Genomic DNA, 26968 nt, shown 5'->3' on the forward strand with positions numbered 1-26968 from the left:
ACCCACTGCAACCTGTGCAAATACCAGAAACTTCAATAGTGTTTAAATTTGTGAAAGAACTTTACAACAATTATACTAATAGCCAAGTATTCAAATGTATTTTTCAATTAAGTGTGTGAAGTTTCTACTATGTTTTTCAGACTCAAGACACCAAGAGCCAAAAATATTTTAACTATATCTGCATTTGAAAGCAACCCCAGCTCCAATATTTATAAAAATAAATACATCCTAAAAAGAGAGAGCATGCATGCAGGAGACCTATTCAGTAGAATGGAATTTGAATAGAAATTGAAGGAACCAGCCGCCCAGCTCTTATAGATGCAAATTCGTAGAAACTTAGAACTTCCGATTCTTCAGGTGAAGTTCCATAGTTCTTACACTTATTCAAAACACAGGCTTAAAAATGGTGGTAGAATTTATAAAAAAAACCACAGACAGCAGAAATTTAATAGCAGTTCTGACATTAGGAAAGACTTTATTATTGAATAAACTGGTAAGAAATATTGTTCAGTTATGCAGTTTTTTCCAGTGAAATCAAGTTCTACCACTGCTGTTATCACAGAACATCTTCACATTTGATGCAAATATGAGAGATCGATTACAAAGTCTCTTGGTGGCACTAACTTAGATAAAATTAATAGTTCAGATTACATAAAACTGACTGTAAACATAACTTTAACAAGCTGCAACTGCACTGCAGCTGCAAGACCCCAAACAAAGTACCAAATTATCTTTCTGGAAAAAATATCATAATACAAAGTTTAGACATTACACTTATCAGCAAGATTCTGCAAAGAAAAAAGGCTGCACATACTTCTAACTTAAAAGTTTGGAAATTTAAAGTATTATTGCAAACGTAAAGAGTTTAGAAAGGTTTGCAGCGTCTTTCAAAACTGAAACATATAATACAGACAGTATTTTACAATTAATTTTATACATCTTTTTTCACATTGTAATTAGACAGGCAAAATCTACATTTTTGGTTGCAAAGATTTAATTTCAGACCCTAGTTTGAAGCTCCTGTAGCACCATGAACAGAAGATGTTGAATCATGATCAGACAGAAAGGAATTAGTGGCAGCAGTTGCTTCAGGACACATGGGTGCAAGCACGTGACGACAAATCGGGCATGTTCCTGACTACAAAAAAGAAGAAAAATCCCAGGTCATTTGCACAGTTTGCATTCAATTCCACTGAAAAACTAAAGGTAATTTTTTATGAAGTATCTTCACAACAGCACTGTGTCAAAGTCAAATTTGGCTGGATGGCTACCTGGAGCGAAGAGACAGCTAACAATCTCAAAAGAAATTTTTGTTTTGCTTTTAGACCAGTTACACAGCAGATACATCAGGCTCTCTGCAAGAACTTCTTCAAAGGATTGATTTCACAGATGGGAATTTTTTTTGAGGCAAGGATTAAAAGTAAAGTAGGTACAGCCCAAATGTAGTAGTAAGTACTTTGGCCTAGTTTTCAGAAAGAGCAGTTTACTATGACAGCAGAACAAGGCAAGACATAATACAAGCAATTTCAATGTGGCAATCACTATTAAGGTAACAAGCCATGCTAGAGGTGTTCTGATCTGATCTCTCTAGCCTAAATCAATTAATTCTCCTTCGTACCTCTTGAGTAAACGAGGTGTTACACTGTAGGCTCTCTGCGAACTAGCAAGCCCAGGCTCATACTGTGCATAAAGCAGAGTGCAAGTGCAAGGAAAAAAAAACAATTTGTTAATTCAGTTCTTTTAGGCTAGCCTCAATACAATGTAAGCTTTTGGCAGACATTTGGAAGGAAGCTGATTACAGATTATGAAAGTGAAATCGAATACAATATAGATTTGCCAAAGGTAACTTTTTTAAATTAATCTACAAGCATTTCAGTAATTCTCCTGCCAACCTTAGCTGTCACCATAAATGGGCCTGACATTCTGGCAAGACAGATCAGATCCTTTACTCTTCGCAGAGAAAACCAAGCCACCTTCTTCAAGGTATGAGTACAGTTAAAAAAGCTTTTCCCATACCAAAACAAGTTAACTCATCCATCTCTCATTCCTACTAAAAGCAGGCCATGTTTTTCCTCACAAAAATACCTCCTCCATTCAAGAAATCGCCTTCAGGTGGGTACAGACATAAATTGTGTTCCTCACTTGGACTAGAATTTGGTTCCATAATGCATAAAATTAACAGCCAGTTATTTCTCAGTACATCATCCCACATTTTCAAGAAGTTAGCAACTGTTCCTCCCCAAAAGCAAACACTCAAAAACCCACAAAACCCCCACCAACCCTGTAGTACTTACCTCCAGTAACCAAAGAGACACACATTGTTTGTGAAATAAATGATGGCAGGGTAGCTCTGTTATGACTTCATCTTTTACATAGTCACAGCAACAGATGGTGCAACACTGCTCTTCACCTACACCCATGATGAAGAAAAAGCATTATTATTACCTTGTTTTACAACTAAGACGAGCTAAAATTAAAATACACATATTATCAACAGCATCACTAATGATCACAAAATACAATCACACTTACTCCAGTAAAGATGAGTTTTCCAAACTGACCAAAGTTCTGCTCAGTTTGACTCAAGAACCAAATGCTCTTAGAACAGCATTATCAGCTAAACAGTATGTTGAAGTACTGCATCTATGGTATTACAGCTAACTTCGTTCTTATAAACTTTATGGAAATTAATTCTTAATTATTTTTCCATACCATCATGGTCATCTGTGACGATAATCTGTGGCAGACAATCTATGGTTTCTTTTGTAGCTGGTGGATGAGCTTGTTCAACATCAAATCCAATAGACTGCAAATGTGCCAGAGCAGCCTGAAAAGGGTGAGCAGAGACCGAGTTCTCTTACTCACAAATGTAACATTCCACATAAAAACAAATAAGCAAGAAAAGGAATCCAATTCTAATAGTATTACTTTCTTAAATGGAAGTTATGTCTGCCAAACTAACCATTACATTCTTTTTATTATTGTAATGAGCGAGTTGAAACTGAAGGTCAAAACAGTAACAGGTTGTTATTCAAGCCTTCTGAAAGTATCAGGACAGAGTCACAACTTACCCTCTAATGAACATTTGCTCATTTTAAAGTACCAAAAAAGGCAGCAAGTTAAAAATGTAAAGCTTGCTAATACAAAATTGCCATTACATTTCACTTTCTGAAAATAAAAGCCCCATTGATGTGTTTTCTGGCGTTAACTATTTAATTACTCAGCTACAAACAAAAATATTAAGGACCTCAGCTACACTACCAATGAAAGCTTTCAGAAAAAACAGGATCCACACAGATGTTTCTCATCTGTATAATGACTTAATACAGACATAGTGCTCTGAAGTGATCTTGTTTGAAACTTCAATTTTTCACCATACAAAATCTTTAAGACGGATGCTACAGCAGGCAGATTTGATGTTAATGTCATACATTCAACCCCATGAGACATTGAAAGGATCTCCAGTAGAAAAAATGCAATACAGAACTCAGATTAGTTATATTCACTAAGAAATGTACTAGATATACCTGTCTGAACAGCAGAACAAACTGAAGAGCCAAAAACACAGCAGCACTGAGTTCATATCCTGAACGAACTAGTCACACCCCTCAAGTACAACTACTCACTGCTCTAATCAGCATGAAAATCACTGATTGTAATGGTCACAAAACTCCCTTGATAAGAAGTTTAAGATAACCTGACAGTTTTGTAGTGTTGGGGGTACACAACTAAAGAACTAAAAATATACCAGAGGAACTTTGGATTATGCACAAACATCTTCAGTAGTCTTTAAGCTTCAGAGAAAGTTACTAGAGCTACAGCCTGGAAACATGCCTGCACTTAGGCAAGGGCGCTCAGGCAACCAACCCACACAGACCTAAACTACCAGGTTTATACCTACAGTCAAATGCTTGTGGCAGAGAGATCAGCATGAGCTAACAGACATATATTTACAGCCCCTACTGTCACATGTATTCTTATCTAGAAATCTGTTAAATTCCAAGGAAATCCTGGGACAGTTATTTCTAGTGCAGTGTGAAAGTCCACCTGCAAAACAGGTACACTCATCCAGTTTAACAGCTTAAAAACATTCAATTCTGCTACAGCAGACAATACAGCCTTACTAAAATTAAGATGATTTTAGTATCTGTAATGGTATTTTGGTACAGCTGTGGGAAACCGTATTACTTGAGACAGAACAGCACTGTCTCATGACCCTGAAGGATCAGCGCATCCTGTGCCTCCCTTTGCTCTTCTCATGAGATAAGCTGTTTTCACACATCCAGCTGCAAAAGATCCTGGAAAACAGCAACCGTGAACTGGCATTTGCAAAGCCACAAATCCAAAGCCGACTGGCTCTAGTAACTATTGTATTGTATGAGCAATAAAATGATTCTGATTGAGCACACGACTAGGGCCCGTGAAGTCATTCAACACACAGCTGCAATGGTCTGAGAATCATTTATTGGTAAAAATACTGTGCTTAACTTCATTAAGCTGGAAAAAACAGGTAAGATCACAGGCAAACAAAAGGATGCAATATTGCCTATGTGTCAAACCTCTCTGTCTATATCCAGTATCAGTACTCTCAAACAGAAAACTATTTACAAAAGCATTGTATTGTTTGCTTTCAAAAGCTACACAAAAGAAACATCACAGACAGAAAGCCTCACAATGACTCCCATGCTTAAAACCACATATTCAAAACCAGAGCAGAGCAAAGTGTCTGTTTTACAACTTTTATAAGATACCTTTACAATTTCAAAGATACCTTTATTTCCTTCCTCTTATTACTTGCGCAACTGCTTACTGCTCCATGTACTATAAACCAAATGCTGGACACTGCTAAAACCAGCAGTGCTATAGCCTACAGGGGTTTGAGTTCCTCCCGTCTGTGAAACAGCACAGGAAATATTCATAAATGAAGTCACCAACAGTGCAGAGACACCAAACCTGTTCTATACTGCTAATGAAGTAAACCAAACACTCCCAGCTAAGTAATTTCTTGAAAACAAATGCAAGTAACAAAAATAAATCACATACAGTTTATTACATTTCATGATCCCAGAGTGTTCATAGAATATAGCTTTTTAGAAAAAAAAATTGAATGTATTCACCACTTCTCCCCTCCAAATGTCACAATTGTGACAGATGTCCCCCACCCTAGTTAATATACACTTGAATTTTGGATGCATTACCATGTCACATCCCTTTCAAGTGTTTCATGGCTACACCAAATTAGTTTGCTGATAGAAAATTTTTCAGAAATTTGAGCTATATAGACTCTTGTAATAAATTATGTTGTTATAGGTGAAAAAGATCTGGTTAATGAATCTACTGTTTTAGATAAGAGAATTTTGGGAAACTTGAGGTATATGATGTAAATCAGGAACAGGTTCAATAAAGTCAATCATTAGACATATTATTAATGATCTTATAATTAAACTCCACTTAATCTGCTCATCAGAATAATAGTTAAAGCTAGTCAAAACTCAGACTTCTCCATTACAAAACCTCTGGTGCAAAAATACTTATTATCAGGAAGAAGATGGGTTACTTTTTAAACCTGAAACAGTAGGGGTATGTTGCATCCATAAGGTAGAACCAGCCCAAGCAAGATTTAATTAATAGCTGTTTGCCCTAAAGCCATATCTAAATAATACTAAAATAGCATAACTGGCAACAAGTAGCCTGTTAGAAAGCTGCAGTTACATATTATCCATATACTCACACTCAAAGTGGCAAACCAGCTTGGGGTATAGTCATTCAGAGAAAGAAAACATGCATGCAACCAGTAAGATCTGGAAGTTGAGAACAAGTTGCAAAACAAGCAGAAAAAGTATGGAGTGAAACTGAAACCTAATCACCCTGCAGAAAAATGCCTATCAAAACTAGAACAAGTCCTGATCCCCGAAATATCATGACCTATGTCAAGAATGGATGAAATCACTCGCTTCACTCTTGGGCAGAAGGATGAGGAGCATAAAATACCAATCATAAGGAAGCAAGGCAACTAGCTTCAATTTTCACTTTCCTCAAAGAGCTCTCAAGCCTGATGACCCTGACCTTTGTTACTGATACCCCTCACAGTGATCTCTAACTCTCCACTTGACATATATATACACAGTGCAACAAACTACAGAACAAAAATTGTCACATTACAGATGTTTTCTAAACACCCTACAAATGGAAAACCAGAAATTGCTTTTTCTAGCAGAAAGCAAAGACATTTTCAGCAATCTCTTACCCAAATTTGAAAAGATAGTTCAGTTTTCTTTTGTGTTGTTAAGATCAATTTTTAAAATTTGTTTTCTTCCCCTGAAAATGCTGTATGCCACATTTTGGATATCTGAGCAAGCACTGTGGCCACTGTACCAAAGATAAGGAAAAGGCTTTGTAACACAGATTTGTACTATTCCAGTGGAAGATTTTACATTTTTGATTTGTGGAGCACACTCCACAACAGGAAAGCTGATATAAAGAGCACCCTTTAAACACCTTCCAGGAACTCAAGTTTCTAGTCTATGTTAATCCTGTCAGGGACAGGGTCACATCGTATTTTCTTAAGAGATTACACTGGACTAGACATTTGCAAGTCCTATATTTCTAGAATGGAGAATATATTATATCCTGATCCTGTCTACATCTTTCTGTGGTCATTAAAAGACAGGATCTCAAGCAATTTAAATTAATTCTGGATAGACAGACATTATAGAGTCTTTTTTTCTTCACTGTGTCAACTTCCAGAAATACTTGCAATATTGCTTAAGAGATGTTGAACAGATTTAGGTAATCCTTGATCTTATTTTCTGAAGTGTTTTAGTAACCATCTTCATACTGGAAAGAGAGGTGCTCTATATTCTACTCAAGATTTGGAGGAACTACTCAATTCTTACTCAAAACCTGTGTTGTCCATTTAGTCACAGTCAATACAGCTGTTCCTTTTATTACTCAGTTACCATCTTCTGCTGACTAAATCCAGTTACACCAGCCTTTTACACCCACTGTAAAGTTTCAGACACTTAAAAGTTAACTTCAAGCACAAATACTATTTAAAAGAATTGCCTTCCCTCTTGTTCAATATCCACATTAGCCTGTACCAGAGGTACCATAGAATAACTACCTTTGTAGTCATCTACCTGCTCGCCAAGTATGTTCAATAACACTCCATTCCTGCTGACATTAACATAATTACAGCACCTTCTCAGCCAGCCATGCACACAGCCACCTAGGATTGCTTTTACAGGTCAGCCTGTCAAGAGTGCACAGGTTTCTTCTGACAGAGTAACTAGGGAAATACTGTTACACAGTAATGAGAAAGAAAAAAACTCCGAGCCATAACCACTTCAGTCCCCTCTTCAAATGTTAACATATAGACTAACAAAAGGAGATGTGATTAGTTTCCCCTCTCTACACAGATCCTCTGGCTTTGGTGTGAAGGAGGAGGTCAACTGCTTCTGTAGTTCTGTCCTTTTTGATGTAGTGAGAACTGGCAGCTATGAAAGAGACAAGGAGTCTTCTCTATACAACTTCAAAATACTGCTTTTATAGTAAGGATATCAGACCTCCTACACATTAATAAGCAGTTCTGAAGAGTTTCCAGATGAGTAATGCTAACAAGATCTTCCATAGCTGGAGAAGACCCTGTCGTACTTGATCATGAACAATGCTGTCCTCCCATACACCTTGGGGATGCCCAATACCTGGAAATTGAATGACTGCCAACTTCAGGGAACAATGCTTCAACCTCCTTGGAAAATCCCCATGAAGTTTATTGACAAATTCATTGATTTTGCACACATCCATGGAAAAAATTGTCTGTGATTGTTCCACTTACTGTCAGCTTTAGAAAGCATTTTAAAGTATCCTTGGTATTTTGTCTGCAAGCACACTATGACATATAGTCTGCCCTGCTCACCCCTTTTAACCAAGAGCTAGTAGTCAAACTGCCCCTTGATGCCCCTAAACTTACGTCACACAAAGCATTCAATTTAATTGTTGTAACACCATATTATATAGCTGCACATCATTTAACGCTTAGACAAATACCCTGCAGGGGACATTTCTGGCAGTGCCAGAATGTCATATTACAAAGTGAATTTCAGCTAGCTCTGTATTCACTCTGACAATAACCAATGTCACGTAACACAGAAAAGAGATATCGTAACCGTGCTGGTTCTCAATAACAAATGCTCTGATTGATTCAAAGTTAGACAGATGAAACAAGATTAGAACAAGGTAAAGATAAAATACTTTTTTGCTTTTGGGTGGGGTTTTTTGTGTTGGTATTTTTTAAATTTAAAATACATGGAGATAAGACCCTAACAGAAAAATCTTCAACTGAGGAATAAAAATATAAGCCGTTCAATTGTACTCTTGCAAAAAAAAGCTGGGACAACTCATAGGCATAGATTCAAGTATAGACTTCCCTTTGTTATGCAGGGAATTTAGCAACATTCTTTAGAATAATTTAAATAGCGTATGTTTATACTGGTAGAAATCAGTATCTTTCCTTGCTTTAAGAGAAAATATGTATTCTAAAAGAAGTAGCACTGATCAATGACTTCTCGCACTACATCATTTAAAAGAACTTCCAGCATTCATTTTCAAGCTTGCAGTCCTGAAAGTTTGAGCTAAAACAGAAAAGTAATTTTCCCCTGATTTGCAGATTATGCTGAAAAAGGATTCAGTAATAAAAACTTATGTCACAACATCACTGACATAACATCAAGAGTATTTTAATACCTCCATAGCTTGTTGTAAGCGTGCCTCTAGTGCCATAGACGTAAGAAACTGAGTACTGACAGAAGGAATGGCCTGAGCAAGTCCTAGGCCATCACCAAACTCATCGAGTAGTCTGAAAAACATGAGTTAGAAAACATGGTCTTCATTTCAAAGGAAATAGTAACAACAAAAGCACTGGGTACATCAAATTACTGCATATCACCTGTTAACAACTGTGTGCATATACTCTCATGAGAGGGTTGTGTTGGGTTGACCTTGGCTGGCTGCCAGATACCCAAGTTGCTCTCTCACTCCCTCACCTCAACTCAATCACCACCACTGGCACAGACTCAACATAAGGGGGAACCTTAATGTAACTGGAAGGTTGAATCCAGTGATCTTCTGAGGTCCCTTCCAATCTGGGTTGTTCTACAAATTTATTGCCAGTAAAAATGGATTTGGACAGTGAGAAAAAAAACCTAAAACTCCTTCCCCCTGGCCCTTCCTTTCTTCCAAGACTCAACTTCACTCCTTCATTCCCAACTCCTCTATGTCTCCCTACCCCAAGCACTGTAGAAGGATGGGGAATTGGAGCTGTGGTTCATCCATGGCAGCTCCTCCCTGCTGCTCCTCCCTGCTACTCTCCTCCCTCCTTACACCTTTCCCATACTCCAGTGTGGGGTCCCTCCACAGGCTGCAATCCTTCAGCATAAGCTTGCTCCTGCATGGGTCCTTCCCAGAAGCTGCAGTCCTTGACCAACTGCTCCAGTGTGGGCTTTCCATAGGCACAGTTCCTTCAGCAAACACCTACCTGCTCCTCTGTGGTCTTTTCCAGGGGCTCCAGAGGAATCTCTCCTCCAGCACCTGCAGTACCTCCTCCCCCTTCTACTGTGACCTTGGTGTCTGCAGGGTTGTTTCTCTCACACCATCCTCACTACTCTCTCACTCTCTCCTGTGCAGCATTTTTTTTACCCTTTCGCAACAGCACCACCCTGCAGTGGGCCCACTGGAGCCGTCTTGTGTCCCACATTGGGCAGTCCCGGCCTCTCCTCATAGAGGCCACCCCACAGACGCCTCTGCCAGCACCTGCTCCCACTACAGTGGTACACTCAAGACAACACAGACTTCAGAAGAACATGATGGGAACTTACACTGCTGACTACTCCGGAGTAAAAGGGCATACAGTTCAGCTAATACGTTTCATATGTATGCTATTAAGCTCGTTCTGCAACAGATTTTGATTCCATCATGTATCACAGTTCATAGCTTAGCAGCTGCTTCAAGTTCTGTTTTCAACATTCAGAGACCAAATCTTAAAACAGGCACAAGCAAAATGATGTCCAGAACTGTGTATGCTCAGACAAAACTTAATGGACTACTGGAGAAGCATCTTCCTTCATATTTCAAGTAATTAGGAAGCTTACCAAGGCTAACCTCCAACACTTAAACGGTTTTTGTCCATATTCTACAACTCATTTGCTAGCTTGCTGCTAGCAAGATTGTGTAAGAACACTGCCTTACTCCTAGCTTGAACTCTCACACATTAGTCCCTGATGTGTTTTTTCACAATTAACTTCACAAGCAGAAAACAGTGGTTTTGGTATGTATATGCTGTAGTTTACAATATTTTTAATAAGCAGGAGACAGCAAGTGTGAAGTCTCTCACTGGAAAGCATCTGTCTAGCCCACTCAATTTAAAACAAACAACCTATACTATTCTAGGATTAGGCTGTGCAAATGGCTCCAATCACTTTCTCAGAATCACAGAATCACAGAATAGTAGGGGTTGGAAGGGACCTCTGTGGGTCATCTAGTCCAACCCCCCTGCCGAAGCAGGGTCACCTACAGCAGGCTGCACAGGAAAGGTCTTGAATATCTCCAGAGAAGGAGACTCCACAACCTCCCTGGGAAGCCTGTGCCAGTGCTCCGTCACCCTCAGAGGGAAGAAGTTCTTCCTCATGTTCAGACGGAACTTCCTGTGCCTCAGTTTGTGCCCATTGCCCCTTGTCCTGTCACTGGGCACCACTGGAAAGAGCTTGGCCCCATCCTCCTGACACCCACCCTTCAGATATTTATAGGCATTTATAAGGTCCCCTCGCAGCCTTCTCTTCTTCAGGCTGAACAAGCCCAGTTCCCTCAGACTCTCCTCGTAGGGGAGATGCTCCAGTCCCCTCACCATCCTTGTAGCCCTCCGCTGGACTCTCTCCAGTAGCTCTTCATCTTTCTTGAACTGGGGAGCCCAGAACTGGACACAATACTCCAGATGGGGCCTCACCAGGGCAGTGTAGAGGGGAAGGAGAACCTCCCTCGACCTGCTGGCCACACTCTTCTTGATGCACCCCAGGATCCCATTGGCCTTCTTGGCAGCCAGGGCACACTGCTGGCTCATGGTTAACCTGTCGTCCACCAGGACACCCAGGTCCCTCTCCGCAGAGCTGCTCTCCAGCAGGTCCACCCCAAGCCTGTACTGGTGCATGAGGTTGTTCCTCCCCAGGTGCAGGACCCTGCACTTGCAGGACCCTGCTATTTGCAGATCTTTTGTAATAAATATATCATAATATTCTTCAGTAATCTCATGACAGTAAATTGAGTGAAGAATTCAAAATTAAGGTATTAGGTAGGCACATGGCATTTCAAACAGAAATACAACAGGTTTATAACATCTAACTTGCACTAGTTGCAAAAAAGTAAAAGGCCAGTTATAAAATTGCACTGATTGATTACATTCATCTTGCTGTACTTTTGTTATACTTGCACTGTACTTATCAAGAACACCCATCCCTTGAATATTTAGTGCTCCACAATTTTGTCAGATCACAGCCTGATTTTAGCAAATCTACATCCATTATCTCTCATTAGAGGGAGTGTAGCACTTGAAGTACCTTAAGCCTTAAAATCCAGATTATCAGCCTTTAAAGTAAGTGCATACTGATAGCCATGAGTATTTTTGACATCCAACGTAAAAAACCAAACAGTAACTATAAAACCTCTGAAATTAGTTCAGAAAACTATCAAAGGCATACCTCCACTCCACGTCCAGGTCTTCACTCACACTGGAGTCATCCTCAAGGTTGTTATTTCCATCCAACAGGAAGAATCCCGGATTCATAAAATCACTAACTGGATAATTTTCCTCATCACTGCTATTTCCTGCTTCTTCCTGGTAGTGTAACCAAGGAATCTCTCCTTCTTCCAGTAATGTCTGTTGCCTTGAAATAAATGAAAAGCTAAAACTAGAAGTCTAGGGGAATTCACAAACACATGTAAGCAACAGAAGTTACACATATTACAAGGGCTGCAGCTGCATATTTCTCACACTGCAGAGTTCCAGACTAGGAATTTGGTATTTGCTGTAAAACCCAAGAAATTTCCAGTGGCACCAGCTCACAATCTAATAACACCCATGATTCTGTGGCAAAGTTACTTGTCTAATGCTCAAGGCCAGCAGTAAAGTAGCCTGCTTTGCATTTCCCCTAACACAGACAGTATCCCTGTCAGGGCTAGTAATTTTGGTACTAAAGATTCATGTACAAGGTCCTAAAGCCACTAAAAAGACAGTCTCTGTTGACACCCTGGAACAGCTTTCACGGCGAAACTAGGCCTGAGCGCAAAGTGATATTATTTGCAAGAGAAGCTGTATGTATAAGGAGAAAGACTCCTCTCATTCCCGGATTTTCTAGAGGAGCACAAGTCACCTGGATGTTCAGAGCCACAGGGCTGTAAGTGCCACTTTCCTTATCAAAGGTTAAATAAACAGGAATCATGTTAGAAATGAGTATATTTGCAGGCTGTTCACATCAAATACAGCTAAAGACTACACAGCTTCATCATTGTTCTTCTGAAACAGATGAGTTTTCATAATGTTTTCTTAAAGCCATGCTAATTCCCCAAACCTCTAGAGGCAAAGATACTAAAAAAGCAGTAACAAATTCAGAGTGGTTGGTAACAAGTACCTTCTACCTAAGATTGGAAGAAGCTGAAAGAAGCTGAAAGAATTTAGGCTTATTGCTTTATAAAGACCCAAACTAAGAATATAAGGTCAATATTAGATGCTTAGGGGGAAAAAACCCACAAAACTTTCTTTGGCTATTCATAGCTACAAATTTTGCCTTGCAACAAAGAGATATATTTGATAAAGTAAAGTACTGAATGACTGGAAAAATAAGTTCTCAGCAAGCAAGTACTTCTATCACTGCCAGGGCTGCAGAAATAAAGAGCAGCAATGGAATATGAGAAGCAATAAAGCAGAGATAATCAACTGCTCTGCAAGCAGCACTACGCAGTATCAGAAGATAGGTACGTAACATACGCATCTTTACAATTAACTTGCCTTATCAAGCTTTTCAAAGGCAGTATATCCAGCCTTCTATACTTATTGACACTACATATCAATGCCCTCATTATTTCTGTTTTTCATAGAATAGAATTGTTTGCATGACATGCCACTTTTTCCCCCGATTCGAAATACGTACAACTACTCAGATTATTTTGATGTAGGCAAATGATTATTGCTAATATAGTAACCAGTTTTAGAACTGATGTTATTCTGTGTAGTGTTATGTGGATACCATGTTACCACTGAAGCTGAAACTTACCAGATGTTAGCTAATAAAATAAAGCCATACCCTCCTTGGAAACAGAGATCTGTGTTCTCTTCTACACCATTGCTGCTGCTCTGAACTTCAGCCTCACACTCCTCCCTGCCTGGAACAGTCTCCCAGCTCTCATCACTTGAGGACTGTTCTCTTTCTGTAGCAGTGAAGTATGTAGGCACAGCTGCAGACCATTCTCCATCACTGCATTCTGAGCTGCAATTTAAACAAGGCAACAGGGTGTGAATTTAAACACTGCTTTAGGGGAAAGAAAAGACAAACATTCCATGATTTCCTACTTTTCTATGAACATTGCTCTCAGACTATTTTTTCTAGGAGAAATTAATTTTGTACTATTTATAGATGTATTATAAGGCAAGTATACACAAAGAGCCAATTAAAAAAAAATCAGTTCCTAAAAAAGAATTCTGCCCATCCACTCTGCAAAAAGCTTTTGATCTTCCCCCTCCACATTTTCAGAGTACATATAGCAATTTGGGATTATAAACCCAGACCCTCTATACACATCCTTCTCCTAGCACACAGAGATGACAGCAGTAGTGACTGAGAACACCAATGCTTGCTTAACAAACAATGAGCAATGTTGGCCTTACCTCTCAGCCAAACAAAACTTAACATAAAAGCTCTCATAACATCCAAATCATATACAGTGGTCCCTTTTTTTCATTATACAAAGATGCAATGGATGACTTCCTGCCATTCCTCTAGTTGGACTGGGTAATTATACAAGTTGCAGTGAGTTTTTCAAAGAGAATTTGCCCAGCCGCCACAGAGAAAAGTGCAGTAAATAACAACTTGTGGCCAGCTTAAACAAAACAGTGATGTTAGCAGAATCTCAGGAAGGGTGAGCTTATCTGCTGCTACCTTTGGTAATGCCACCTCGAAGGTTCACTCAGTGCTAGCAGTGACAGTTGACACTTACCCAAATTCAAAGTATAGTCAAACAGCTATGTCACTTCAAAAAGTTACAGAGAACTAATACATGTGAACAGCAAACATGCTTAATAGAGCACATCTTACACAGCAATCCATAACACCCGCAGCTCTCTTTTCAGTCTGCTAAACCCAACATGTCTGTGTGTATCAGTTCTCTCCTCACCTAAAAATCACTTTACAGAAAGCCTCCTTCTATATCATATTACAAGCACATACTAATAAAACTTGCTATTTATTGAATTACAAGTACTTTTGAAAAACTGCACTTTATACACTGCAAGTTTTACAAGAATAAAGAAGATAGATCATAATGAAGTATTTTAATTTGAAGAAGCAATATATTTTTCTATCACAATCTTGAGGACTAGGGAAAGTGATGGAAGTGAAAATATTCATTAACTCTGAGATATTTTAAAGGACCACCTTACAATAGAAATTACATTTGTTAAGAAATTCTGATATGCAGTCTAATGTACCTTATGTTACACCAACTCAAGTTGAATAGCAACACTTTAGCACCTTTGTTTTGTTTGTTTTTTCTTTGTTTTATAAAGGTTAATTAGGCATTCTGTAACACTACCTCAAATATTCAAGTCTCATATTTTAGTTTTCTCTATTTTACAATTCAGGAACAATTTTCAACACAATTTATAATAATATTCCTATGTTGTTAGTCAAATTTGTTCCCTTTCAAGTTTGTACACAAACACTAATCCAAACCAGAAAAGAGGATACGCCTAAAGTCATTAATACTGAACAAGGGAAGAACATCGAATGTATTTCAAAACCCAGGATTTAACTATGCCCAACACTGTGGAGAAGCAACACATCACTTAACAGTTAGAGTTACAGACTTGTGACTTGTCAAAAGCATAACACATTAACTTCGCATCTGCACATGGATTTTCTGAGAAAAGTTTCAGCTCTGGCTGAACTGGCCTGTAATTGCCATATGATCCAAAACTAGATGGAGGGAGATAAAGGATATGATCCTTACACCACCAGCCCTGTCCTCCAGGGACCTACCATGACCTTTCCAACTTAAAGCATACATGGTTCTAACTAATATGCAAGACTTCCTCCTTTTCACATGGCTTCTACACACTAACACCACAAAAGCTGGGCACTTCCTTGAAGCAGAAGTGTGAGGTGAAGGCCCATGCTGCAGCAAACAGCAAGGTGAATTTCTCCTGGAGTTGGAAAGTAGTGAAAGTTCAGCTGCAGGGTGTATTTGACATTTACGCCAGCTCTGGTTTTCATACAGCTATAGATTTAAACATGTAATATGGATTAACCCTTTAAACAAACTATCTTTTGAGAGTGGAAAAACATATTACTCCTTTGCACAGAGTAATTATTGACAATTTACTTCATAAGGGTAAGTCTTCTGAGGTTTTAGAACACAAATTACAGTTTTTTTACATTAAAGAACACATATGCTTCTTGTCTAGTGGTTCAGTTACTGCCATCATGATAAACATAGTCACTTTCAGATATGCAATCTGTATTTCTTTGTCACTCTAAAACAATCCACCAGTTCACATCATGGAAGCCAGCACTGTAACTGTAAAATACAGCGCATTTCCTCCACTGCAGTTTAATCTTCTAGTGGCAGCATTTCAGAAGTGGAAAAGAAAAATATTGTGCAGTAACAACAATTTTACAAAAAGTAAACCTTGTAAGGAAGGAAAGGCTTCATTTGTAAGTCTACCTATATCTTTAATAAGAAAAAACAAAATTAAGTCTACTAAGCCATTTTAAAACACCTTGAGGATTTTGTTCTCTCATAATTGAGACTGATATTTTAAGAACAAGAGTTTATGCAGATTAATTTTCATGCTGCTGTCTCCACAAAAGCAGTAGAAACACAGTCTACTAAGCAGGTTAGCTTATGAAGACTAATGGAAAGCGCACACACACACACACAAAAGCCACATCAACATCCAGAGGATGTCTTGTAAAGAACACAGTGGGAATAGAATCAACAGCATGAAAGCAAACTAGAAGAAAAATAGGAAAAAAACTAAAGCCATTGCAAGCACTACTGGATATACCATAAATGAACAGATTAGAAATTTCTTTTACCATCCAATAGCTCAGTTACGTAAGTCCAACTCACAGTGAAAAGTTCTTAACCAGCAATATATGAGTAAAAGTTAATCAACACAAGGTTTATCCAAATTACGTTGTCTTCTGGGTAGAGCCCAAACCAGGCAGAACCTGAATACTACTCCTGGCATCCAGGCTGGAGCCATTTGTAGATCTGAAACTGTATTCACTGACAGTTACTTTGGAAACACCTACTAGTCTGAAGAACTTTCCATAAACAAGGGGATTATAAGCAGTCCTGTCAAGTTATTCTTTGGATAAAAGAAGGAAGAATAATTTATTTCAAAGGGATGGAGAGAAGAACATACAGACTGTCATGTAGAATATTGAGATTTGATGGCAAAAAGAACACGTTCTGAAAATAACAAGTCTCAAAGGGAACTTTCCAAGGCCCGTAATTTGCCAAAAAAAATGCTAAATGAGCTTTTCCCTCTCTACCCTCCTTCCAGTCAGTAAAAATAAAATAAAAATATACATGTAATCTTCCTTAATGGTAAGGCACTTTTGGCCCTGAACACAAGGAAAGGCTTTTTACATTACCAGAAGAATGCACATTACCATTTCTTTAATGGACTTGAGGAAGGGTGAAGGAGAACTGAAAAGAAAAGTTGGCGTCTTGATATCTGATCATGTTCTGAAATTGCTTGAAATTTTATGTCCCATCTGCTAACAAATTATTAAGATTTGCACAAAAGATTCAATACAAACACAGATATAAAAATGAAATTTTACCTGTCCTCATCTTTGTGGGACACTGAGAAGCATCTGCTGCAGTCTTCAAATTCATCCCAAAAAGTGCTATCACCACATGCACTTTTTTGGTCTTGAGCTGATGCATTTTTCCTTAGGTCTATTTCTGTGTTCTTCTGATGACCTTCATGTTCTCTTGAGTCAAAGAACATACTAGAACTCATCCCTTCTTTACTATTTCTCAAGGCACACCCAGCATGGCTGTGCTGAACTTCAGCAATTGCACTTCTCCTCCAGGAACCACTTCCTCCTTCATCACTAGGGAGAAGATTCTCTCTCGCCAACCGGTTTGCAGTATTTTGTTTTCTTATTTTAGGTCTCACTACTAGCTCAGGTGAATTTCCTCGGTCAGTCTGTCTATCACTGACATTTAATTCATCATCAGTTGGTAGAGTGGTTCCAATTGCAACATCCACTGTATTTTTTGTCTGCTGTGTTTCACAATTGGCACCATTCAAGTTACTATTCAGTATGGCTTGCTCTTCAGCAAAAGATCTAAATATCCTGTTTGGACACACCAAATCTGAATCCATGCTAAAGTATCTCATTAAAGGCATTGGTTCTGCTTCTTCACAACATTCTCCAGAAGCACTGTGGTTGAGAATGGATAATCGGGACTGTAAGTCAGTAAAAGACTCTACGCCTTTTTCTAACTCAAAAAGCATGTTATCTAATGTTTCTTGAAATACACATGGCTCTTCTCTGGCCAAAGTGAATTCATCTTGGGCATCATCTTCCTCTCCATCGCTGCTATCTGGCTCATAAGAGTCGATGTTTACAAAAGAAATTCCATTCTGACCATTCAAATCACTACGTCCTCCAGAAGCATATTCTGCAAGCCCCTCGGAATTTTCATAGGGATTTATAAAGGTCCCTGAGATTTTGTTGGCTTCCAGATACGAGAATAGAGAAAACGGTGACAGGTTCGCTTCAAACGTTCGGCTTGATATATTTTGACAAACGTGTTCTTCAGTTCCAATATTTTCTAACAAAGGCTCATCCAATAAACCAGAAGAAACTTCAACCAATGGACTGGAACCTTCACAGAAAGTTGTAAGAAAGAATGCATTGGAATAATGAAAAACAATGGAAATATTCTCATTTACAACAACCACTCATCAAAAAGAGCAAAGAGTTCATTAGGACTGCAGTGCAATTTGATAAAGAGTAACATTTACCTGAGATGCAGTCATTCTTCACTACTATATTTAGATTCTCATTCATATAAAGTAAGTACACAGAAATAGACTTAAATGACACAATTTCAGCTCAGCCTGATAGTAGAAAAACAAGTTTTAAAGGAACATGTTCCTAAGCAGCATTTTTACACTGTTTATGCAAAAGGGAGTTTTAAGATGAGAACAGCAAATCTGAAAAAACACTGGAAGGTTTAAAAAGCTGCACCATTTCTTTCCATAAGGATTGGACAATCAATTCATTAACTGGCTAAATTGTGTCTCCTGCCACACTCAGATAAAGCCATTTGTTGCTAGTATAAACTACATACTAATAGCATTCTATTTTGTATATGCAGCTGTGAGTGCAACTCCTCGTAAGAAGAAAATAGCAGTGATGAATGTGGAATTACAGTTGGTAGTTACCATCACCACAGATTCCAGTTTGGTTATATTACACTTGAACAGCTCTTGCATAAAGGGACAATAAATATCAAACCTAGCAGCAAGAGTTAAAGAAGGTAAAAACATGTATACTGCTGGTACTACAAAATTAATGCTTGGTTCAAGTAATTTGTAAACTCCTAACAAAGGCAATAGTCCAAACTCTTTTTGAACATACAATGGCTTGCATAATTTGGTGAGAGTACCTGAAGTTTTTAAGTCAATAGTATGAGATTTGGAAACTTAACTACAAGACCAAAAAAAAAAAAAAAAAGACATGCATGGTTAACTGAAAGGATTCCCTAGCATGTTATTTGAAAAAACAGGTGGAGTGAGGAAACAGTGGAAATTTAAAAAAGGCAGTCCCATCTAAATAGCGAATCCATGCCTAAATTGCTGAACTCATGGCACTAGACTCTTATGAGAGCTGTGCCTCTCAGCACTAGGAGCCTAGCCTGCAGGAAGCAGGACCTTAACATTACATTTTATCTGATTAAAATCTTCAAGCTCCTTCACAAAACTAACAGCCACAGTTGGCAGGAAGGCCCCTCTGGATATCATTCAGTCCACACTTCTTGCTCAACCAGAGTTACCTGTAGTAGGTTATCAAAGACCAACACTAGTCAGATTTTAGTATTTCCAAGAATATCTCCTTCTACCCATCTTCCACAGTTCTTAAATGTATATTGTATGTCAAGCCAATTTGGCAAGAAAATATGCAACATATTTGAGGTAGTACCCACCCACCAAAAAGTAAGTATCAACTGGGGAAAAATGTAAACTAGTTGAGGTAAGGGAAATAAACCAATTTGAAACATTTCTCAAAGAGAAATCTGAAAAGTCATAACACAAAAGGACCAAATATAAAAAGAAAGGCCTTTTGTTATTAGACTTAACAGAAATTTATGTACAATTATATTAAGAACAAGGAGATAATACACTCCAAACTGCATATTTCTTATGACCCCTAGAATAACAGTACGCTCATTTCCAAGTAACTGAAACAAGAAAGGTAGCAGCATTATAGAGAGACAGTAGGAATATCTTCACAAGTGTCAACACTGTCTTAAAACACATTTAGATGAAAGTGTAGAAAATGTACAAATTACAGACAATAGCAAAAATGTTGAGTTACAAAAAAAATAAAACCACCCCAAGGTGATCTACATCACATAACAATCTCCAAGAACAATCACACATGACAAAGTTAAATTAACACTATGCTATTCTAAAAAAAAAAAAGATAATTAGGAGAAAGCAGTTTCAAAATAATCTATAAAAGATGGAGAAAAAATGGTACTTTGGAAGATTTGAGACTACATCAAACTTTTTTTAGCAGAAAACCTCATACACACAAGTAGATGGGACTTTCTAATCCAACAAGCCAATTTGTATTTCTCTATGAAATTACTATTCAGATGCTAAAGTCATAAAAGACATTTCAGGAAATACTAACATTCAGTATTCATAAAATAAGAGAAATGGTTTGGCTGGTATAAACAAATAAAAAGAGAACCTTTGAAGATATTCTATAGGCTTAAACTAATGCCCACTGTAACTACACTAAGGCTGACAAAGACAGAACAACCTGGCCCTCAAATATTTTACAGCCTAGTTCCAAACAGAAGTTTAGAATAGGTATTCTCTTCCAAATGTAATTTGTAATTTAATTTCCAGACAAAATAATTTGAGTTATACAATGTTATGACAATCTAGTTGGTTTGAATGCATTAACTCATTCAGGAACATACTTCTTCGGGCAAAATTAAACTGCCTAAGATACCATGAAGGCAAATTAAAGTATAGTCTAAGTTTCATTCTATAAGCTATATGAAGTGTACTTTACACATGTTATTTAAGTGGCTACTCTCTTCCCTTCACATTTCTCTGTGTGCCTTCCCCATTCACCCCCACACATCCCAGTTTGCAACTAAATGGCATATACATACAAAGACATGCACATACGTAAATAATTCTTTTTCTGAGCATCCTCCAATTCTAATCGTTCATAGTCTTCGTTGTGTTGATATTCATCTCCATCCTGGCAATTCAAAGATGGTCTAAAACCAGCATAGGCAAGTCTTCTTCCATATCTTCTACCTGTAATTGTTCGATATCCTCCTGCTGGCTCGGGCCAGGCAGGTTTGCCAGCTTCTTGACCCATTGCTACATGAGATCATGGAGGAAAGAAAAAAGACAGAGACTGCATTAGACAACAATATTTTTCTTCTTCCCCAACACTCTGACATAATATTTTTAGCATGGAATTTTCCATTTCTCTGAAGTCTTGAGCTTCACTAACAATACTATTATGAAGAACCAGAAGTGCATTCAAAACACCACTTCTCCATGGATGCTCTAAACAGAATGCCAAGGTTAGCCAGCATTCCCCTCCTCCAGTGGTATGGGTTTACCTATTTTCTCCCAAACTCAAAGCTGTTTCTGAAACTTCAACATTGTTTCAAGGCATTAACTGAAGTTTTTACAAACATCTGCCAACTGAAATGAATGCAAAGTAGACCTTTGGGACCTGTCTGAATACACTACTAAACATACAGATAAGAAACTGCTGAAGCTTCTTTATAACTCTGCAGTGGACTATCAGACTTACAGCCCTATGCATAAAAATGAAAGGGGATCATCAACATACCAGTTTTCTCCCCACACTTTGTTGGTTCTAAATATTAGTCAGAAATACCAGAATAAATCTTCATTAAACTGTAAACATTATGCTTACAACTTCAACTACATTCACAACTCCAAGTACCTCACATGCCAAGCAAACACTACCTACACTGCAAACTACAAGCCACAGGCTGTCTGTCTTACAAGTATATTGTGCTCAGTACAATGGGTCACTGGCCTCTACTGCTGTAGAGCACAGTAATACTTTTTGGTTTATTCAAGCCTTCCTAAGAGCTCAAGAATCAAAACAATCACAACAAGTACTATGGAAAACAAGGGAGATCACTACATAGAAATGGTAGCAATGCCAGCTTAACTTTTTGCTACAAATATCCGTAACAGTATTTGCTCAATTAACACAATACATCATTTCAGTATTTTTTATTTGCTATGCGAAACTGCTTTTGTAGAAGTCAACATCTTCATGGGAGCAGCTAACTTCACAAGGTCATAATCCATAAACATGTCTTGTTTTGACGAGGCTTTGATGAGCCAAGAACTTTTGCTCACCACCTACACTGCGTTGCAATTCACTGACCTGGCAAAGGAAATAGAAGAGGCATATTTCACAGAAGTTTCCTGATCCTGCATTTTGATGCAACTTCAAAATAATGAATTTTCTGAACAACTTTTTCCAGACATTTTTCTTTCTTTAATGGTTGAGAAAGCACAGGAAAGCAATTCTGTGCAAGTCTGACTCAGCTGCAAACTTATTTTATTGCTTAAATATGTATACTTCTCCTAAATGAAATTTACACCTATAAAGTACATATTCTTTATGATTTATGCTTTAACAGAGAACAGCAGTGACAGCACTCTTTATTGCTACAGGGCAATCTGTTTTTTCTAGACACAGTGCAACAGAATATTAAGCAAAAATCATTCCTCTAAATTGGTTAACTGTGTACACAGACAAGTGCAAATCAAGAACCACACGGAAAGAGTGAAGTGTCTGCACATCAAAGAGGACCTAAATGCAGTCTCTAAGCTTTCAGATGCATCCCATACTCAGCACCACAGTCAAAATACCAAAGTTCCTTTTTATGTCTTCATGCACCCCGCAGACTCACATGCTATGTAAGTGATACACATCCTTCACAAAAAGTGTTACTTCCCCAGCAGTATCAAGTCAAGCACACACGTGCAGCACACGCTACACCGAGAGAACTCCACTGCACCGCAGTCAGCTCAGCAGAAGACGGGCAGTTCAAGTGAACCTGCACCAAAGGTGCAAGGACCCAAGCACACAGAAGAAACACCCTCAAGGAGGTTCCCATCCAGGTGCAAACCCATCCTGTGCAGCGGGACTGGTTGTGCCCGCGTGTAAGAAAACACACACGTTTAGCTGATGCCCCCCGACAAACCTCCTCTGGACTCCAGGCCCAAGACACCTGCCTTCCAAGCCTGACAGGGTGGCTCTGCCCGCAGCCGGCTCCGACCACCTCTCCCCCGGCAAACCGGCAGAGCGACCGCTTCATAACCAAGCCCGAGCAAGGCCAAGCGGCCGCTTCACCGGCGAGCCTGCTCACACCCGCTCCGGTCCTGCACGGCGGCGGGAACCCAGCCGGCAGGGCCGCTTTGGGGGCGGCTCTCCGGCCTCGGCGCCACGCTGCCGGCTGCCCCTCCGCCCCGGGACACGGAGCCGCCCTCACGCTGTCGTATGGGGGGAGAAACCGCCCCCCCCCCCCCCGCTCATGCCCCCCAAACCCGGGACTGGACGGCCGCCCGTGCCTGCTCTGCAGCTCCGTGCCCCGCGCCCACCGACGCCTCGGCCCCCCACTCACCGGCAGACGCCGGACGGAGGCGGCCACGGTGCCTTCTCGGTCTCTCCCTCGGCCCACCGCCTGCGGCCCGCGTCCTCGGCCACAGCGACTCCGGGGCAGACTCCGGGGTGGCCGCCGGGACGGCCGGCTTGGCCCGGCCGCACCCGGCAAGCCTGACCCTGAAGCGACGCCCCCGCTCCGTGGCCCGCCCTGGGGGGGCCCACGTCCCGGCACCACCACCGCTCGCCGACCCCAGGCTGATGCCGTACTTACTCACCCCGCCCACGACCGACCCTACAACCAATCCAGTCGTTTTATAGCCGACATCGGAGGCCAATACTTGGCCAGGGTGAAGACGCAGCGACCAATCCCGCCGGGGGAGGCGGGAACAGAGGCAGAGGGCGGGGGCGGTGCCTCGGCGGGGAGCGGGAGGCCGCAAGCGGGGGCTGGCCCGGCCCGGCCCGGCCCGGCCCGGCCTGGGCGTGGGGGGCTGCCCCGTCCCGCGGAGGGGCTGAGGCCATCGCCCTCGGCAGGAGCGCCGCTGACCGGCCCTTCCCGAGTCGTGCAGGGAGGGCGGGCATCTCCCAGGCGACCGGGCCTTGCCGGCGACCGGGCCTTGCCGACCCCCGGGCAGCCGCGGCAGGGGCGTCGCGGCGGGCAGCGCGCCTCACCGCCGCCACCGAGCCGCTGCCCCGGTCCCGTGCTTCTGGCCTGCGTGTGTTGTCTCTTGCTGAGTGATCACCTCGCGGGCGGTCGCTTACCCGAGCGTGGAAGGAGATCCTGCCGCTGAGAGGCGGGCGGGAAGCTAAACGTCCTGCGCGTTGGTCGGGGCAGTCCCAAACGCCGGTACAGGCTGGGCGGGGAGGGGCTCGAGAGCGGCCCTGAGGAGAAGGACTTGGGGGTACTGGTGGATGAGAAGCTCAACATGAGCCGGCAGTGTACGCTTGCAGCCCAGAAGATCAACCGTGCCCTGGGCTGCATCAAGAGAAGCGTGGCCAGCAGGTCGAGGGAGGGGATTCTGCCCCTCTGCTCCGCTCCGGTGAGACCCCACCTGGAGTCCTGCGTTCAGCTCTGGACCCCTCAGCACAGGAAAGACGTGGACCTGTTGGAGTGGGTCCAGAGGAGGGCTACGAAGATGATCAGAGGATGGAGTACCTCTCCTATGAGGACAGGCTAAGAGAGTTGGGGCTGTTCAGCCTGGAGAAGAGAAGGCTCTGGGGTGACCTTATAGCAGCCTTCCAGTACCTGAAGGGGGCCTACAGGAAGGATGGAGAGGGGCTTTTCACAAGGGCGTGTTGTGATAGGACAAGGGGGAACAGCTCTAAACTAAAAGAGGGCGGATTTAGATTAGATATTAGGAAGAAATTCTTCACCATGAGGGTGGTGAAACACTGGCACAGGTTGCCCAGAGAAGCTGTGGCTGCCCCCTCCCTGGCAGTGTTCAAGGCCAGGTCAGATGGAGCTCTGAGCAACCTGGTCTAGTGGAAGATGTCCCTGCTCATGGCAGATCCCTTGCAACCCAAACCATTCTATGATTCTATGGTTCTATAAGCAGAAAGACACAACAGCCTTCACAGAGGAAACAAAGAGGGGCAGAGCAAGGGAGAAGAAGAGAAATAATGGCCTCACCGCGAGCAGGACTGTGCTGTCTGCTGAGCACGCAGAAAGCAGGAGGAGAAGGACGCAGCGTTTGGGGTCAAGACAGAGCACAGACTGCACCACACAGAAACAAGGCTGGAGAAGACGTGTTGCACATTGTCTACAGTGAGGAACTTTCACCCGTTTTCAACTACTGTTCTTAGAAAGATTGAATATTGATTTTTATTAATATGATTAGTCATTCCTCAGGGAAATCTCTCATTGCCAACTTCATGTAGAATATTTCAACTAGCCGTCACTTTACATAGTTCGACACTCGTGTCAGCAGAAGTATACTCTGTTCCAATAATAAAGACAGTCAGTTCTTGCAAAAAAAGCCCCCAAAAATCTTAGATGATGGTAGCCTAGCCTGCTTCCATCTCCAACAGAAGTTTTTTTAGTCATCCAGAGTTACCATGTTGGGTACACTCTAAACATAATAGTTAGGAATGAATCATTTATGAACAACAATATCTACTTCTTCAAACATGACAACCAAGACTGAGAATAAACTTCTTTGACAAAGAAAAAAAACAAGTGAACACTGGACCTAATGTAATGTGATTTCTGTGAATGTGTCCCATATTTCTGCTGCCACTCAGCAGCAACAATCCCCGGTCTTCCACGTTTTTACAACTCCACCCATCCTCTCTTACATTATCAGTTCAGTACTTGCTCTGTGGCCATTCTGCCCTTCTGTGTTTCCTGTAATTATTTTTCACATCCCTCCATTTTAAGCAAGGCAAGCAACAGCGCATACTGCAGCCGGTTACTAGCTTTCCACGTGCCAGTAGCTTAGCCAGTATGTGCATGCTGACTGCTAGCCAGGAGACCGTATAAATGGCAAACTGTAGAGTTCGCACTCAATAGAAGTGCTGACTTTGTTTCCTCTCTCCTGTACACAGCTGCTAATTTTTTCAGAACTGATGAGAAATCTAAGTATGCTGAAGATGGTCACCTGACTAACAGGGATGAATAAAAAGGGGAGGTGCTCAACCCTTTTTTTACCTTAATCTTTAATGAAACTGACAGACCTTGGGCTGCCCAGTCCCCTGAGTCAGAGGACAACAAGTGCGGGAACAGTGACTTTCCACTTGCAGACACTGAAATTGTAAGGGACGAGCTTTGTCAGCTGAATGTTCGCAGGTCCGTGGGGCCTGATGGGATTCATCCCAGGGTACTGAAGGAGCTAGCAGATGTCATGGCAGGACCCCTCTCGATCATCTACGAAAGGTCTGTGGAGTCTGGGGAGGTCCCTGCTGACTGGAAGCTAGCCAGTGTTAGTCAAATTTATAAAAAGGGCGTGAGGGAAGACCCAGTGAACCACAGACCTGTTAGTCTAACCTCAGTTCCTGGAAAAATTATGGAGAAGATCATGCTGGGTACTATTGAAAGGCATTTAAATCACAATGCAATGATCAGGCATAGTCAAGACGGGTTCACAAAACAGAAAGTCCTGTTTAACTAATTTGATATCCTTCTAGGTTAAGGTCACCTGCCTAGGGGATGAAGGAAAGGTGGTGGATGTAGCTTTTCTGGATTTTAGGAAGGTTTCTGATACTGTCCCTCACAACATCCTTCTGGACAAGTTGGTAGTCTGTTGTCCATCTGTGAGACCATGTATGGTGTTCTGGGTGAAGAACTGGCTGAAGGGCACGGCTGAATGGGCTGTAGTGAACGGGGCTACATCTGGCTGGCGACGGGTCACCAGCGGTGTTCCTCAGGGTTCAGTTCTAGGGCTTATTCTGTTCAATACATTTATCAACAACCTGGATACAGGAGTTGAATGCACCTTTAGTAAGTTTCCTGATGATACCAAACTGGGAGGTGCTGTTGGCTCTCTCAAGGAACAAGAGGCCTTGTAGAGGGATCTAGATAGATTGGAGCATTGGGCAATCATTTTACAAGAACAAAAGCCAGATTCTGCACCTGGGACAATGGGACACAAGACACAAGTATAAAACTGGGAGAGGAGTGGCTGGAGAGCAGCCCTGCAGAAGGGGACCTGGGGGTGCTGGCTGGCAGCAGGCTCAGTGTGAGCCAGCAGCTGCCCTGGCAGCCGAGAGGGCAAACCTCTGCGTCCTGGGGTGCATCAGACCCAGCCCAGCCAGCCGGCCAAGGAGGTGACTGT

The 26968-nt window shown here is 41.2% G+C and overlaps 1 protein-coding gene across 5 annotated transcripts; it reads right to left on the reverse strand.

Annotated features, from left to right (window-relative positions):
* Window positions 1-416: 416 nt before the first annotated feature.
* PJA2 (praja ring finger ubiquitin ligase 2) lies at window positions 417-24027 on the reverse strand. Of its 5 annotated transcripts, none has more exons than XM_075411348.1 (9): window positions 23961-24027; window positions 20717-20917; window positions 17115-18171; window positions 13320-13532; window positions 11748-11951; window positions 8746-8857; window positions 2713-2827; window positions 2295-2410; window positions 417-1138 (listed from the first exon to the last, which is right to left on the reverse strand). In XM_075411348.1, the coding sequence occupies exons 2-9, from the start codon at window positions 20913-20915 to the stop codon at window positions 1007-1009; spliced, it is 2148 nt and encodes a 715-aa protein (XP_075267463.1). In that variant the 5' UTR covers window positions 20916-20917; window positions 23961-24027; the 3' UTR covers window positions 417-1006. The 5 variants fall into 5 exon arrangements, 4 of the variants coding, with proteins under 4 accessions (XP_075267463.1, XP_075267462.1, XP_075267464.1 ...); XM_075411347.1 differs by lacking the exon at window positions 23961-24027 and adding an exon at window positions 23221-23472 and having other exon boundaries at window positions 421-1138; XM_075411349.1 differs by lacking the exon at window positions 23961-24027 and adding an exon at window positions 23221-23472 and having other exon boundaries at window positions 425-1138; window positions 11748-11933.
* Window positions 24028-26968: the final 2941 nt, after the last annotated feature.

The sequence above is a fragment of the Opisthocomus hoazin genome, chromosome Z (genome assembly GCF_030867145.1).
Source record: "Opisthocomus hoazin isolate bOpiHoa1 chromosome Z, bOpiHoa1.hap1, whole genome shotgun sequence".
Classification (NCBI taxonomy): Eukaryota; Metazoa; Chordata; class Aves; order Opisthocomiformes; family Opisthocomidae; genus Opisthocomus; species Opisthocomus hoazin.